The sequence below is a fragment of the Geotrypetes seraphini genome, chromosome 8 (genome assembly GCF_902459505.1).
Source record: "Geotrypetes seraphini chromosome 8, aGeoSer1.1, whole genome shotgun sequence".
In the NCBI taxonomy this organism is placed as follows: Eukaryota; Metazoa; Chordata; class Amphibia; order Gymnophiona; family Dermophiidae; genus Geotrypetes; species Geotrypetes seraphini.
The window spans coordinates 179,270,047-179,282,260 of record NC_047091.1 but is presented as its reverse complement, the minus strand read 5'-3'; the positions used below and the strand labels follow the sequence as shown (position 1 = coordinate 179,282,260).

General features: G+C 37.7%; 1 protein-coding gene across 5 annotated transcripts in view; it reads right to left on the bottom strand.

Annotated features, from left to right (window-relative positions):
* The window catches only part of LOC117365590 (acyl-CoA dehydrogenase family member 11-like), a 241,193-nt gene that overhangs the window by 57,241 nt on the left and 171,738 nt on the right, over positions 1 to 12,214 (bottom strand). For all 5 annotated transcript variants that reach the window (XM_033956127.1, XM_033956129.1, XM_033956125.1 and 2 more), the window contains one exon: positions 6,396 to 6,567. In XM_033956127.1, coding sequence (XP_033812018.1) covers positions 6,396 to 6,567 — 172 coding nt within the window. The remainder of the gene's footprint in view (positions 1 to 6,395; positions 6,568 to 12,214) is intronic.

Genomic DNA, 12,214 nt, shown 5'->3' with positions numbered 1-12,214 from the left:
TATGTATATGCTCCTAATTCAAACCAAAATGAGTTTTTCAAGACTCTACAACAATTGGTACTACCACTGGCTGCTTCTAATTTAGTAGTGGCAGGGGATTTTAAAGCTGTTATGGATCCTTTAATGGATAAAAACCTAGTAAAATTATGAAATCATTAGGATTAGATAATTTTGTACAGTCTTGTGACTTGAAAGATATATGGCGAATACTTCATTTTGATGGGTTGAGAATTTCTTTTTGTTCCCATGTTCACAAATTCTTTTCAAGAATAGATTACATTTTTGTTTCAAACCAATAAGTTCAACAGATAGCGTAAGCCTCCATAGATCCAATTATTTTGTCTGATCATGGAGGGATGTATGTTGAACTCAAAATTGTTGATCAGGATAATAGTAGACCTGTATGGAGATTTGATAATATATGGCTTGTGGATCCAAAATTTTGTGAAGATTTTCAATTAAAAATGAATGAATATTTCCAACTTAATACCACAGAAGAAATCTCTATGAAAACATTATGGGATGCTTTTTAGGCAACAAAACAATAAAAATTCGAATTGTACTGTATTAATAAAATAAACAAATAACAAAAACCATTCACAAAACTCAAAAAAGAGACACCGATTTCAAAATAATTTGTTAAAATTTACTGTAAACCTTAAATCTAGTTATTTAGACTATTACAATTATTAATTAATTATTACAGGGAAATGCCTCAGACTTAGGAGTAGATCTTTCCAACTGGAACTATTCAAGAGAAGAATGAATTAATCTCTAGCCTCCTTATGACATCACAGGCTAATTCCCCACCTCCCTACCAAAATATTTATTTTATTATTTTAATCAATTAAATAACATAACTTTTAATCTAATATTTATTAATTTAGTAGAGAATCAACATATAACTTATCTATTTTAAATTACTTAAATTTACTTTAATTTAAAATTTAAAAATTTAATTAAAGAATCAGCATATCATTTTTTTGAGACTCAAGACCAACCTCTATTAGATTGTCAATTTAATTAACTTCTTACATTTTAATTTTTTTCATTATGTTTCAAGTATATCTTAACTCCTTATTTTAAACTAAACAATCCTACATTTCATTTAAACTCAAACTTGAAAGTGCTATAGTGCTTTTTTTTTTATATAAATATTTTTTATTCTTTTTTTTTAAATTCTTACATCTAGTGAAATACATGTAATACATTCAATTATGAAAAAACACTTGAAATTATTATTAAATGTTCTTACAATGTGAATTAAATAAACCCTTTTTCAGAATTTTATATCATATTAATATTACAATAGTTTTCCCTCCCTACCCCTTCTATATGTTCTATACATGTGTTATTATATCTGATCAGTAGAATAATTTGTCAATGGTCCCCATATTTTATTAAATTTTTTAATATAACCTTGTTGTAATGCCAATACTTTTTCCATTTTATATATATGAGAAATTGAATTCCACCAAAAAGTGTAATTCAATTTAGTGTAATCCTTCCAGTTCTGAGTAATTTGCTGTATGGCGACCCCTGTTAAAATTAATAAAAGTTTATTATTATTAGCTGAAATCGGACTTTGTGTTCTCATTGCTGTTCCAAATAATATTGTATCATATGATAGTCCAACATGATTTTCTAATAAATTATTAATTTGGGGCCAAATTAATTTCCAAAAGGAATTAATGCAGGGACAAAAGAATAGTAAATGGTCCAATGTCCCCACTTCTATCCTACAATGCCAGCATCTATTAGATCTACTACTATCTAATTTTTGTAATCTCGTAGGGGTCCATAAAACTCTATGTAATAAAAACAACCATGTTTGACTCATAGATGCTGATCTTGTAGTATGTATTCTCCAGGACCAAAATTTTTGCCATTGAGATGGAGAAATTATCTGTCCTATCTCAATACTCCAAATATCCCTAAGTCCTGATCTCTTTTTTTTGTTTAAAAATTTGTTTATTTTCTTATACCATTTTGCGGCTTGGTGTCCTAGAAAATCCGCTTGAAAACAAAGGATTGGTAAACTATATTGAGTGTTAAGATTTTTCCATTCAGGGAACCCTTCCTGAATGGCCTGCTTCATTTAAAATATTGTGTTTTTTCTAATCCAAATTTTTGTTGCAATTGTGAAAAACTAAGCAGTGATCCATTTACTATTACATCTTTTAAAGTACGTATACCTGCTTTTATCCATTGTTTCCATACTATTTTAAATCCACCAATTTTGATCCTGGAGTTTACCCAAATAGATTGATTTAAAGATTTAGCCAATGGATCTGTTGATAAATTGTTTATAAATCTTAATGTTTTCCATGTATCTATTAGAATTCTATGATCTTTATATCTCCTAGGTATTGTTATACTAATGAAATGTTCTGGATGTAAAGGGAACATGAGACGCCATTCTAAATATAACCAGTCGGGTACATTTTCCATGAGATCTGGGAGGATCCAATACATTCCCTGTCTTAAAATATAGGCTTGATGGTACCTATAGAAATTTGGAAAATTTACCCCTCCTTCCTTAATTGTTTTTTGTAATGATGCTAAAGCGATTCTTGGTCTTTTCCCAAACCAAACAAATTTTGTTAGTATACTGTTTAATTTTTTATAAAATGACCCCTGAAAAAATATTGGAATCATACTCATTTGATAACAAACCACAGGTAAAATCATCATTTTAATTGTTTGGATTCTTCCCCACCAAGAAAGATGTAAAGGATTCCATTGCTCGCACATTTCTGTTATTTTCTTTAATAAAAGTTTTTCATTCTCTTTTACTGTGTCATCAATTGTATTTTTTATAAGAATACCTAAATATTTTAGTCCTTCCTCTTTCCATTTAAATGAATATGAATCAAATAGTCCTTTGGTGCAATGGATATTAATTGGAAGAACTTCAGATTTTATTTTATATTTAAATTGATTTTATATCCAGAAAACTTTCCAAACTTTTCTATTAAATTAAGTAGATGTGGAATGGTGTCTTCTGGTTCTCTTAAATATAATAATATATCATCTGCATATGCAGATAATTTAAATTCCCAATTAGAAAATGTGATTTCCTTTATTCCCTTAGTTTGATTTATTGCAATTAATAAGGGTTCTAGAACGATATCAAAAAGTAAGGGAGATAAAGGACAACCTTGTCTAACTCCCCTTAGCAAGTTAAATTTATCAGATAAGTTATTGTTTATATTTAATCTTGCTCCAGGGGAGCTATATAATGTTTGAATCATTTTAATAAAACCAGGTCCTATACCAAACCATTCTAGAGCTTGATACATAAACTTCCATTCTACTCTATCAAATGCTTTTTCTGCATCTAATGATATTAGAAAAGCTGGATCATTCAAATTTTTTGCTAAATTTAGAGAATGAAATGCTAATCTAGTGTTATGTGAAGAGTGTCTTTTAGCAACAAATCCTGTTTGGTGTATATCAATAATAAAAGGAAGAGCTTTTGCTAATCTTATAGCTAGCACTTTAGCAATTAATTTAGCATCTACATTCATCAAAGATATAGGCCTATAATTTGTTATCAATGTCGGATCCCTGTTTGGTTTTGGTAAGACAATTATAACAGAATCAGCCATAGTTCCTGATATATTACCATTATTTATTTGATATTGATATAAATTTAATAGATAAGGTAATAAAATATTTTGAAATGTTTTGTAAAATTCAACAGTATATCCATCTCCACCTGGAGCGGACCCAACTCTAAGAGCTTTCAATGCTGATTCTACTTCTTTTAAAGATATATGTTCTTCTAAACTTCCTTTTATATGATCCGGAATATTTGGTCCAATAAATGCCTTTAAAAATTCTATACCTTCTTGTTCTTTATTTTCATAAGTATCAGAAGTATATAAATTCTTATAAAAATCAAGAAATTGTTTTATAATATCTTCATTACTAGTGTGTGTATTGCCCCGTTTATCCTTAATTGCAATAATCTTAGATTTTCTTTTTTTTGCTTTAATAAAATTTGCTAATAATCTTCCATTTTTATTTGAATTTCCATAATATTGTACCTGCCGACAGAACATATCTTTCCTTACAAATTGAGAAGAAATCTCATTATATTTAACTTTTGTTTTTAATAATTTCTGCAATGTATCATGTTCCCATTTAGTAATTAATTTTTGTTCTAATAATTTAATTTCTTGTTCCAATTGTATAAATTGTTTTTTAAGTTGTTTTTTCATATATGCAGAATATGATATATTTCCTCTCATTGTTGCTTTATAAGCGTCCCATAAAATTTCAATGTTTATGTTATCCGAATTATTAAATTGAAAGAATTCATGCATTTTTTCTTTAATATCTTCTATAAATTTTATGTCTGCAAGTAAAGCATTGTCAAATCTCCAAATTGGTTTAGAATAAACTGATATATCATTCTGTAGATCAATCCACACACCAGCATGATCTGATATAATAATAGGATCAATAATTGCTTTCATCACTTTTTGTGCTATGTTATTAGAAACGAATATATAATCAATTCTTGAAAAGGATTTATGTATAGTGCTTGAAAGACTAAAAAAGCTAAAAGTTCATAGAAAAAGCGCAGAAAAAATGCTGAAATGTTAAAAAGTATTTCAAAATGAAGTTACTTCGGCTGAAATAAGCTCACAGTTCATTTTAAATTGCTGTTCAAGGCAAAACATAAAGTTAATTCAGTTCATTCAAAATTGTAACGATGCAAACACAAAATTCTTCATATATTGTGTAAGGTATTTAGCTCAAACATCCTGTGCCAAACCAGCTCCATTGCTTGTAATTAATATCCAACAAGGCCTTTGTTTCATGGGGCAAAACTGTAGCACCCGCTGCATCAGGGAAATGACTTAGGCAACGCTTTAATTGTCTGTATGGAAATGTCAGAAGTCAAGAACAAGATGAGGAAGTTGAGAGGATTGCTTGAGGAGTGGATATCTTGCAGAGTTCCTGGGCCTGCTGGCTTTTTGCTGTCTTACTGCATATTACTGGCAGCCTCCTCATTAAAGCTGATAGCTGAGTTTTTACTGACAAGTATGATCAAGGCAGAGGGCAAACACTCAATTAAAAATACTGGCAGGCTCCAACAAGCTGTGCAAAGACAAGGAAAGCTAGACCTTCTTTCGGACTAAGATGAGAAAAATTCTTCAGCTGAAATCTGAGGTCTCTGAAAGGGTCCAGGTCCTCATCCAAAAGAAAATTGCTTCTCATACACCAAATCCTCGTCCCAAGAGACCCGTAGCCGCTTGGACGAGAGAGGAGGAGAAGGGGACGAGACTGGAACTGAGGGGAGCCGAATCGGAGAAGACACGGAGGCACTCCCCCCTCCCCCCGGGGCAGAGGCAGGACCCCCAGTCACTTGAAAATAAGCCTTGCACAAGGCAAACACATAATTGGGGAAAAAAATCCTGGTGGCCCAATGGGACTCACTGCCAAAGCAGAGGACCCAACAGAAACCTGTCCCAAACAGGGCCCCTCCAAGCTCAGCCCGGCACCAGAATGGGGACATGGAGCCCTAAAAAATTCCAACAGCCCTAACAAGCGGTGAACTGGCACAGCTCATCTACCACCTGCTGGAGACTGAGAAAAGACTGTTAGATAGTGGGAGGGAAAGCTATTAAGTACTATAACTAAAAGTTTGGTCTGTCTCCACCTGCTGGTCATGATAAGCTATTACCCATCAGTGAAGCCTGTACCAGTCTGGAGAGGTGACAAAGAAAGTATTTTTTATTTACACCATAGCGCCGGCATGGAGTTGGAGAGGGCAAAGGGGGGGGGAGTGGAAAGGCTACAAAATAAACCTGCCAGGAAGATCAAATCGAAAAACAGATTCAACAGATCAAATCGAATCAAAATTTTTTCCCTGAATCAAGTAGCACTGCTTTGTAGGGATAGTACTTGTAGTGTATTGAAGAAGTGGACACCTGAGAAGACTCTGCTGCTTGTCAAGGAAGGGAAGCATGCTTGTTCTTAACTTTTTACTAAGCATCCCCAATGGAATATAAGAACATTAGAATTGCCATACTGGGACAGACCAAAAATCCATCAAGCCTAGTATCCTGTTTCCAATAGGTGCTAAACATGTGCCTGCCCAGCCATCCCACACTGGTAGCATTTATGATCATGAACAACTGATGCTGAGGCAGCTGGAAGAGGACTCCTTGTTCAAAGCTGGCATAAATCATTCAGTACTGCAAAGGCTTCTAATTGGAGAGGGTTGCCTGTACTAATCCTATAGAAAATTCAATTGCTCCTGCACTCTTGCAGTAAGAGCCAATATTGATAATAGTGTTGGATCTCCTATGCACCAAAGCAGTAATAATAGGCTTGAACACTTTCCAGTGCCTCTATTTGGTTACCCCTTCTCCCATTACCTATATAGATTCTTGCCAAGCTGTATGCAAAGTCTCTAGCTGCCAGCTCCAAAAAGCCTGATCCTTTTAGACCTGCTCTCTGTGTGAACTCTCCCAGTCTGTTCAGGGCAGCCTGTGCTAACGTTACTGAGTATGCTAGTTCAGGAATATTCACAGACGAATCCAGGTTACTCTGTGGGGTAAAAAGGAAAAGAAAAAGAAACAAGTAAGACTATTTACAGAATACCATACTGCTGCAAAGTAGCATGGACTGAGTTATAGATATAATAATAATAACAGCTTTATTTATATCCCATCATACCTTTTCAGTTCAAGACAGTATACAGTATAGCAGTGAACAAAGTGATTACAAGGTGCAGGTAGCGCTATAAGTACAGGATTGTAGCTAGTACATGAGTATCAGGAATGATAGCATGGGTTTGGTGGGAGAGGAGGGGAGGTAAGTGAGGAGAAATTGGAGAAGTTGGAGGGGAGAAAGTCAAGTTTTGAAGGAAGGGAGTTCAAACAAATTTGTCGAATAGGTGGGTTTTCATTGCTTTTCTGAAAGATTGGTTATGTCGAGGAATTCAGGAGGAGGTTACTTAGGGTGTTGTTCCAGATGCCTGCTTGGAAGGATAGTGTCCTATCCAGGAATCTTTTGACTTGACATCTTTTGGGATTAGGGAAAGTGAATAGTAATGGTCTGCGAGAGAGTTGGGGTTTGTCCTGTAGGACAAAGTGTCTCAAAAGGTAGGTGGGTGAGGTGCCGAAGAGTGTCTTGTAGCATAGGCACCAGAATTTGAAGATAATTCTAGCCTCGATTAGAAGTCAATGGAATTTTTTGAAATATGGGGTGATGTGGTCTGATTTTTTTAGTCTGAAGATCAATCGTACCGCCGTGTTTTGGATCGTTCTCAGTTTTTTAAAGGTTTTTTGTGGGATCCAAGGTAGATTATATTGCAGTAATCCAGTAAGCTGAGGATCAATGTTTGAACTAGTAGTCTGAATGATGTGATGTCAAAGTAGGGTTTTAGAGTGCGTAGCTTCCATAGAAGGTTGAAACATTTTTTGATCAAGATGTTGGTGTGGGCTTCGAGTGTTAGTTGTTGGTCAAGGGTGAAACCTAGGATTTTTATGGTGTGGTCAATTGGGAATTTTTTTCCATTAAGGTTGATTGACGAGTCAATGAGTTTCTTTGTTGGGGTGGCCATGAAGAATTTGTTTTTTTCTGGGTTTAGTTTGAGTTTGAAGTTTTTTGTCCAGAGTGTTACCTGGTCAATTACTGATGAGATGAAGAGTCTGGTTTCTGTTGACATGGTAGAGATTGGGATGACGATAGTGATGTCATCTGCATAGATGTAGGCTTTGAGGTACAGTTTTGAAAGTTCTTGGCCTAGGGAGGCCATGTTTACTTTGAAAAGGGTGGGGGAGAGAGGGGAGCCTTGGGGAATGCCACAGAGATTGATCCATGATTGTGAGTAGATTTGTTCACTGAAAACTTGGTAGGAGCGGTTTTTTAGGAAGCCTTTGAACAGGTTAAGTACTTGGCCCGAGATACTTAAGTCATCCAGACAGCTCAGGAGTATGTCATGGTCCACTAGATCAAGGACACTGCTCAAGTCAAATTGCAGAATCAGTGCCTGGTTCCCTGAGCTGAGGATGTGTGAAATGTGGTCCACGATGGAGGCTAAGGCGGTTTGGTGCTGTGGTGTGAACGAAATCCTGATTGATATTCATGTAGTGATGAGAATTTATCTAGATAGCTTGTCAATGCCATGTTGATCAGTCATTCCATCAGTTTGGTAAAGAATGGGATGTTGGCAACTGGTCTGTAGTTGGAGGTTGAGGAGATGGCATTTTTGTAGTTCTTCATGATGGGTGAGATGAGGATGTGGCCAAGTTCAGTTAGGAACTCACCTTTGGTCATCTGTTCTGCGATCCAGTCGTAAAGCAGGACTTTGAATAATAATAATAATTTATTTCTTATATACCGCCAAAGCCATAATAGTTCGAGGCGGTTTACAGCAAAGAAGGGCTGGACAATCAGCGAGTATAGGTACAATCAGCAAATAAAGATAAAATTTATATAGGTAAGCAGGATATAGGTGCAATATAGAGGGGCTATATGTGAAGGTGAGCAGGAAAACCGGGGGAGGCATAAGAGAACTTGGGGGCAAGAGGTCGGGCAAAGAGGTCTTAGGTTACAATCGGTTAGTTTTTAGTAATTTCCTGAAGTTTAGGTAGGATGAGGAGTGAGAGATAATGTTGCCTAGCCAATCATTTAGTTGACCTGCTTGGAAGGCAAGTGTTCTATTCAGGTATCTTTTGTAACAGCAGGCCTTTAGAGTTGGATGGCTAAACAGATGAGTTCTGCGTGTGGGTCTGGATGGAGATGGAGCTGTGTATAAGGGGGCCGAACCAAGGATGGATTTGAAACAGAAACAGGCAAACTTGAACTGCACTCTTGCTTCCGAGGGCAGCCAGTGGAGTTTTTGGTAGTAGGGAGTTATGTGTTCCTATTTTTTAAGCCCAAAGATCAGACGGATTGCCGAGTTTTGGATGATTCAGAGTCTTTGGATGTTTTTTTTAAAGACCCCAGATAGAAGATGTTACAGTAGTCGAGCAAGCTCAGAATGGAGGATTGCACTAGTAAGCGGAATGTGGTTGCATCGAAGTACTTTCTGATGGTTCTTAATTTCCAAAGGCGGAGAAGCCTTTTCTGACCAGTAGGTCAGTGTGAGCTTCAAGGGTAAGGTTGCGGTCCAGTGTCACTCCCAGAATTTTTATGGAATCTGTGATAGGAAAGACTTGACCGTTCAAGGAGATTGAAGAATCTTTGAATTTGTCGTTCGGATACGCCAGGAAGAATTTGGTTTTGTCTGAATTGAGTTTCAATTTGAAATCGACCATCCATATTTCGATTTGCTTTAAGATAGATGCCAGGTGATTTTTTTGTCTCGGGAGTTAGGTTGGTTATGGGAAAGACTATGGTGATGTTGTCAGCATAAATGTAGAATTTGATTTTCAAACTTTGCAAAAGGTTCCCTAGAGCGGCCAGGTAGATGTTGAACAGTGTGGGGGACAGGGGGGAGCCCTGCGAGACTCCACATGCGTTTGCCCAGCAGAAGGAATGAGTATTGTTGCTGAAAACTTGGTATGATCCTTTGCTTAGAAAACCCTGGAACCATTTTAACACATTGCCCGAGAGCCCAATTGACTCCAAACAGTCCAGAAGAATGCATGATCGACTAAGTCGAAGGCACTACTTAGATCAAATTGCAGGACTAGTGCACTTGTGCTCTGGATAAACAGGCTAAGGAGGGAGTCAAGCAGAGAAGCAATAACAGTTTTGGTGCTGTGTCCGGAACGAAAACCTGACTGGTTGTCGTTTAGAATGTTGAATTTGTCCAGATAGGTTACTAAATCTTGGTTGACCAGACCTTCCATCAACTTTGCAAAGAAGGGAATGTTCGCAATGGGTCTGTAATTTGATGTCAAATTGATGGATTCTTTGGGGTTTTTTTTACAATCGGAGTGATTAAGATCTGGCCTGGGTCCTCAGGAAAGGTGCCTGACTGTAGAAGGGAAGAGAACCAGGTGTGTAACTTGGCTTTGAAGGTGACCGGGGCAGCTTTCATTACATTTGGTGGGCAACAGTCAAGTTTGCAGTGGGAATTGGCGTATTTTGAGTAAAACTTGCAGAATTATTGCCAGATGGGGATGGTAAAATTGTTCCAGAACAGGTCAGCCCTAGGTTCGTCATAGATCTGGGCAACTGGATAGTTCAGATGGTTGGTTGAGACAGCCGATAGGGTGGATCTCAGATTGGAGATTTTGCTGTTGAAAAACTCGGACAGGGCATTGGCCGATGGTGGGGAGTCTAAGGTAGGGCGGGTTAGGGTCTGAATGTCGTAAAGGTTGTTGACTATTTTGAAAAGGTTTTTGATGTCGGGGTTGGGGCAGCTGATTTTTAGAGTGTAAAAGTTAGTGCGTTTGGTGGTTATAAGTTTTTTGTATTCTTTTAATTTTGTTCTCCAATTGGCTCTCTCTATGCTATCACCAGATTTCAGCCATAGTCTTTCAAGTTTTCGAAGTTCCCATTTCACTGATCCTAGTTTGGCGTCAAACCAGCCGTCCAAGTTTTTGTTTCTCAATTTCCTTATTTTAATGGGGGCCATTTTGTTTAGGATCTGTGTGCTCGTGTTGGTCCAGGAGTTGCCGTAAATGAGTCGGGGTCTGGGTTGGAAGAGATGTCATAGTGGGACGAGAATTCCATTGGGTTTATTAAGCCTCTTGTGGATATTACCTTCTTCAACCTTTTTGCCATCTTTGGATTGGGTAGGTGATGTCTTGCTTGCCAGTTAAGTTGGAAATTGCATAATCAGTGGTCTGACCATAGGGAATCTGTCCAAGTGGTTAGTTCCCAGAGAATCTTGGGGTAGACTTGTTCTTTGGAGGAGGTTACAAGGTCTAATTGGTGACCTTTGTGATGGTTTTTTTCAGGGGTCGGTATGAAGAAGTCTAGAGAGGTGATGAGGGATAGTAAATCTTTAGTGTCACTCTGCTCAACTTGTTCTAGGTGAATGTTCAGGTCCCCGATCAGTAGGTTGTAGGGACCTGTAATTGAGTTAGTGAGAAGGAATTCTGAGAAGTTGTCTTTAGCGGCAGACCATTTCTTGGGAGGGATGTAAAATAGCGTGATAATTAAGCCATCTTCTAGCTGGTCTGACTGGAGTTTACATGAAAGAATTTTGAGATCTGTTGAGGTTTCCAAGGCTAAGATGGTGGACTCGAATGAATCTCTTGTTATGATGGCTAGTTCTCCCACCCTTCCCCTGGTTCTGGGTAGATACGTAATTTTAAATCCAGGTGGAAGTCACTCACGAATTATGATATCGTTGTCGGAGATCAACCACGTTTCAGTTAGGAGGACAAAGTCAGGGTTGGTCTCTTCTAGCCAGTCTTTAACTAGCTGAGTTTTGTTCCTGATAGATCGGATGTTTAAGTAGAAACCTTGAACCTTTTGGTAATGGGGGGTGTCTACAGGAACATGAATGGGAAATTTTCCTCAACAATCGGTGTTTTTTACTGTGAGGTTTCTTTGGTTTGCGTGAGGGGGGAACAACCGGGATTTGGAAAGGGCCCCATTCAGAACAATCAAGAATGAAGTGTTGGGTTGGTCTATGGGGGTCTGGGTTGGTAGGACGAGGTCTTATGAGGCTTGGAATCGGGGAGGAGAGTAGTGCCTCGGTTACCAAGCTATTGTAACAGGCCCAATAAAACATGAGGAATAATGTAAGGTAGTTGTGTATAGAAGCCATCATGCAATGAGGGAAACTACGGGGTTAGGACAGCTTTGTCTAGAATGGATAGTAGAATACCCATGCAAAGTTTTTATCAGTTTGCCCGATGGCTTCTGTCCGCTGGGTTTGGAGTAGTCCTGGGTTTAGTGAGGTGTTGGGTGGTGAGGCATCAACATCCGATGAAGGGATGCTCAGAGCAGTCTCTAGCACTAGCAACCGGGTTGTAAAGGTTCCCGGCCACTTCTGGGGGGCGAGGCACGCTCACGCACCGGGCCCAGTAGGAGGAGAGGTGGCTTGGGAATTCTGAGTGGCTGGACTCGGTGCAGGTCGTTGGTGAATTCGTGGAGCTCCTCAAGGGGAGTGTATCTACTCACAGTCAGTTTAGCATAAGAATAACTGCACATGCTCAAGAGAGGCTAAAAAAAAATAAAATAAGACTTTTCTTGAACTTGGGGGAGATTTCCAGCAAGGATCCATTGAATTACATCATCATGAAGTGTGGCTGCCTTTCCTTACTGTCTACTAAGAACCTTCATT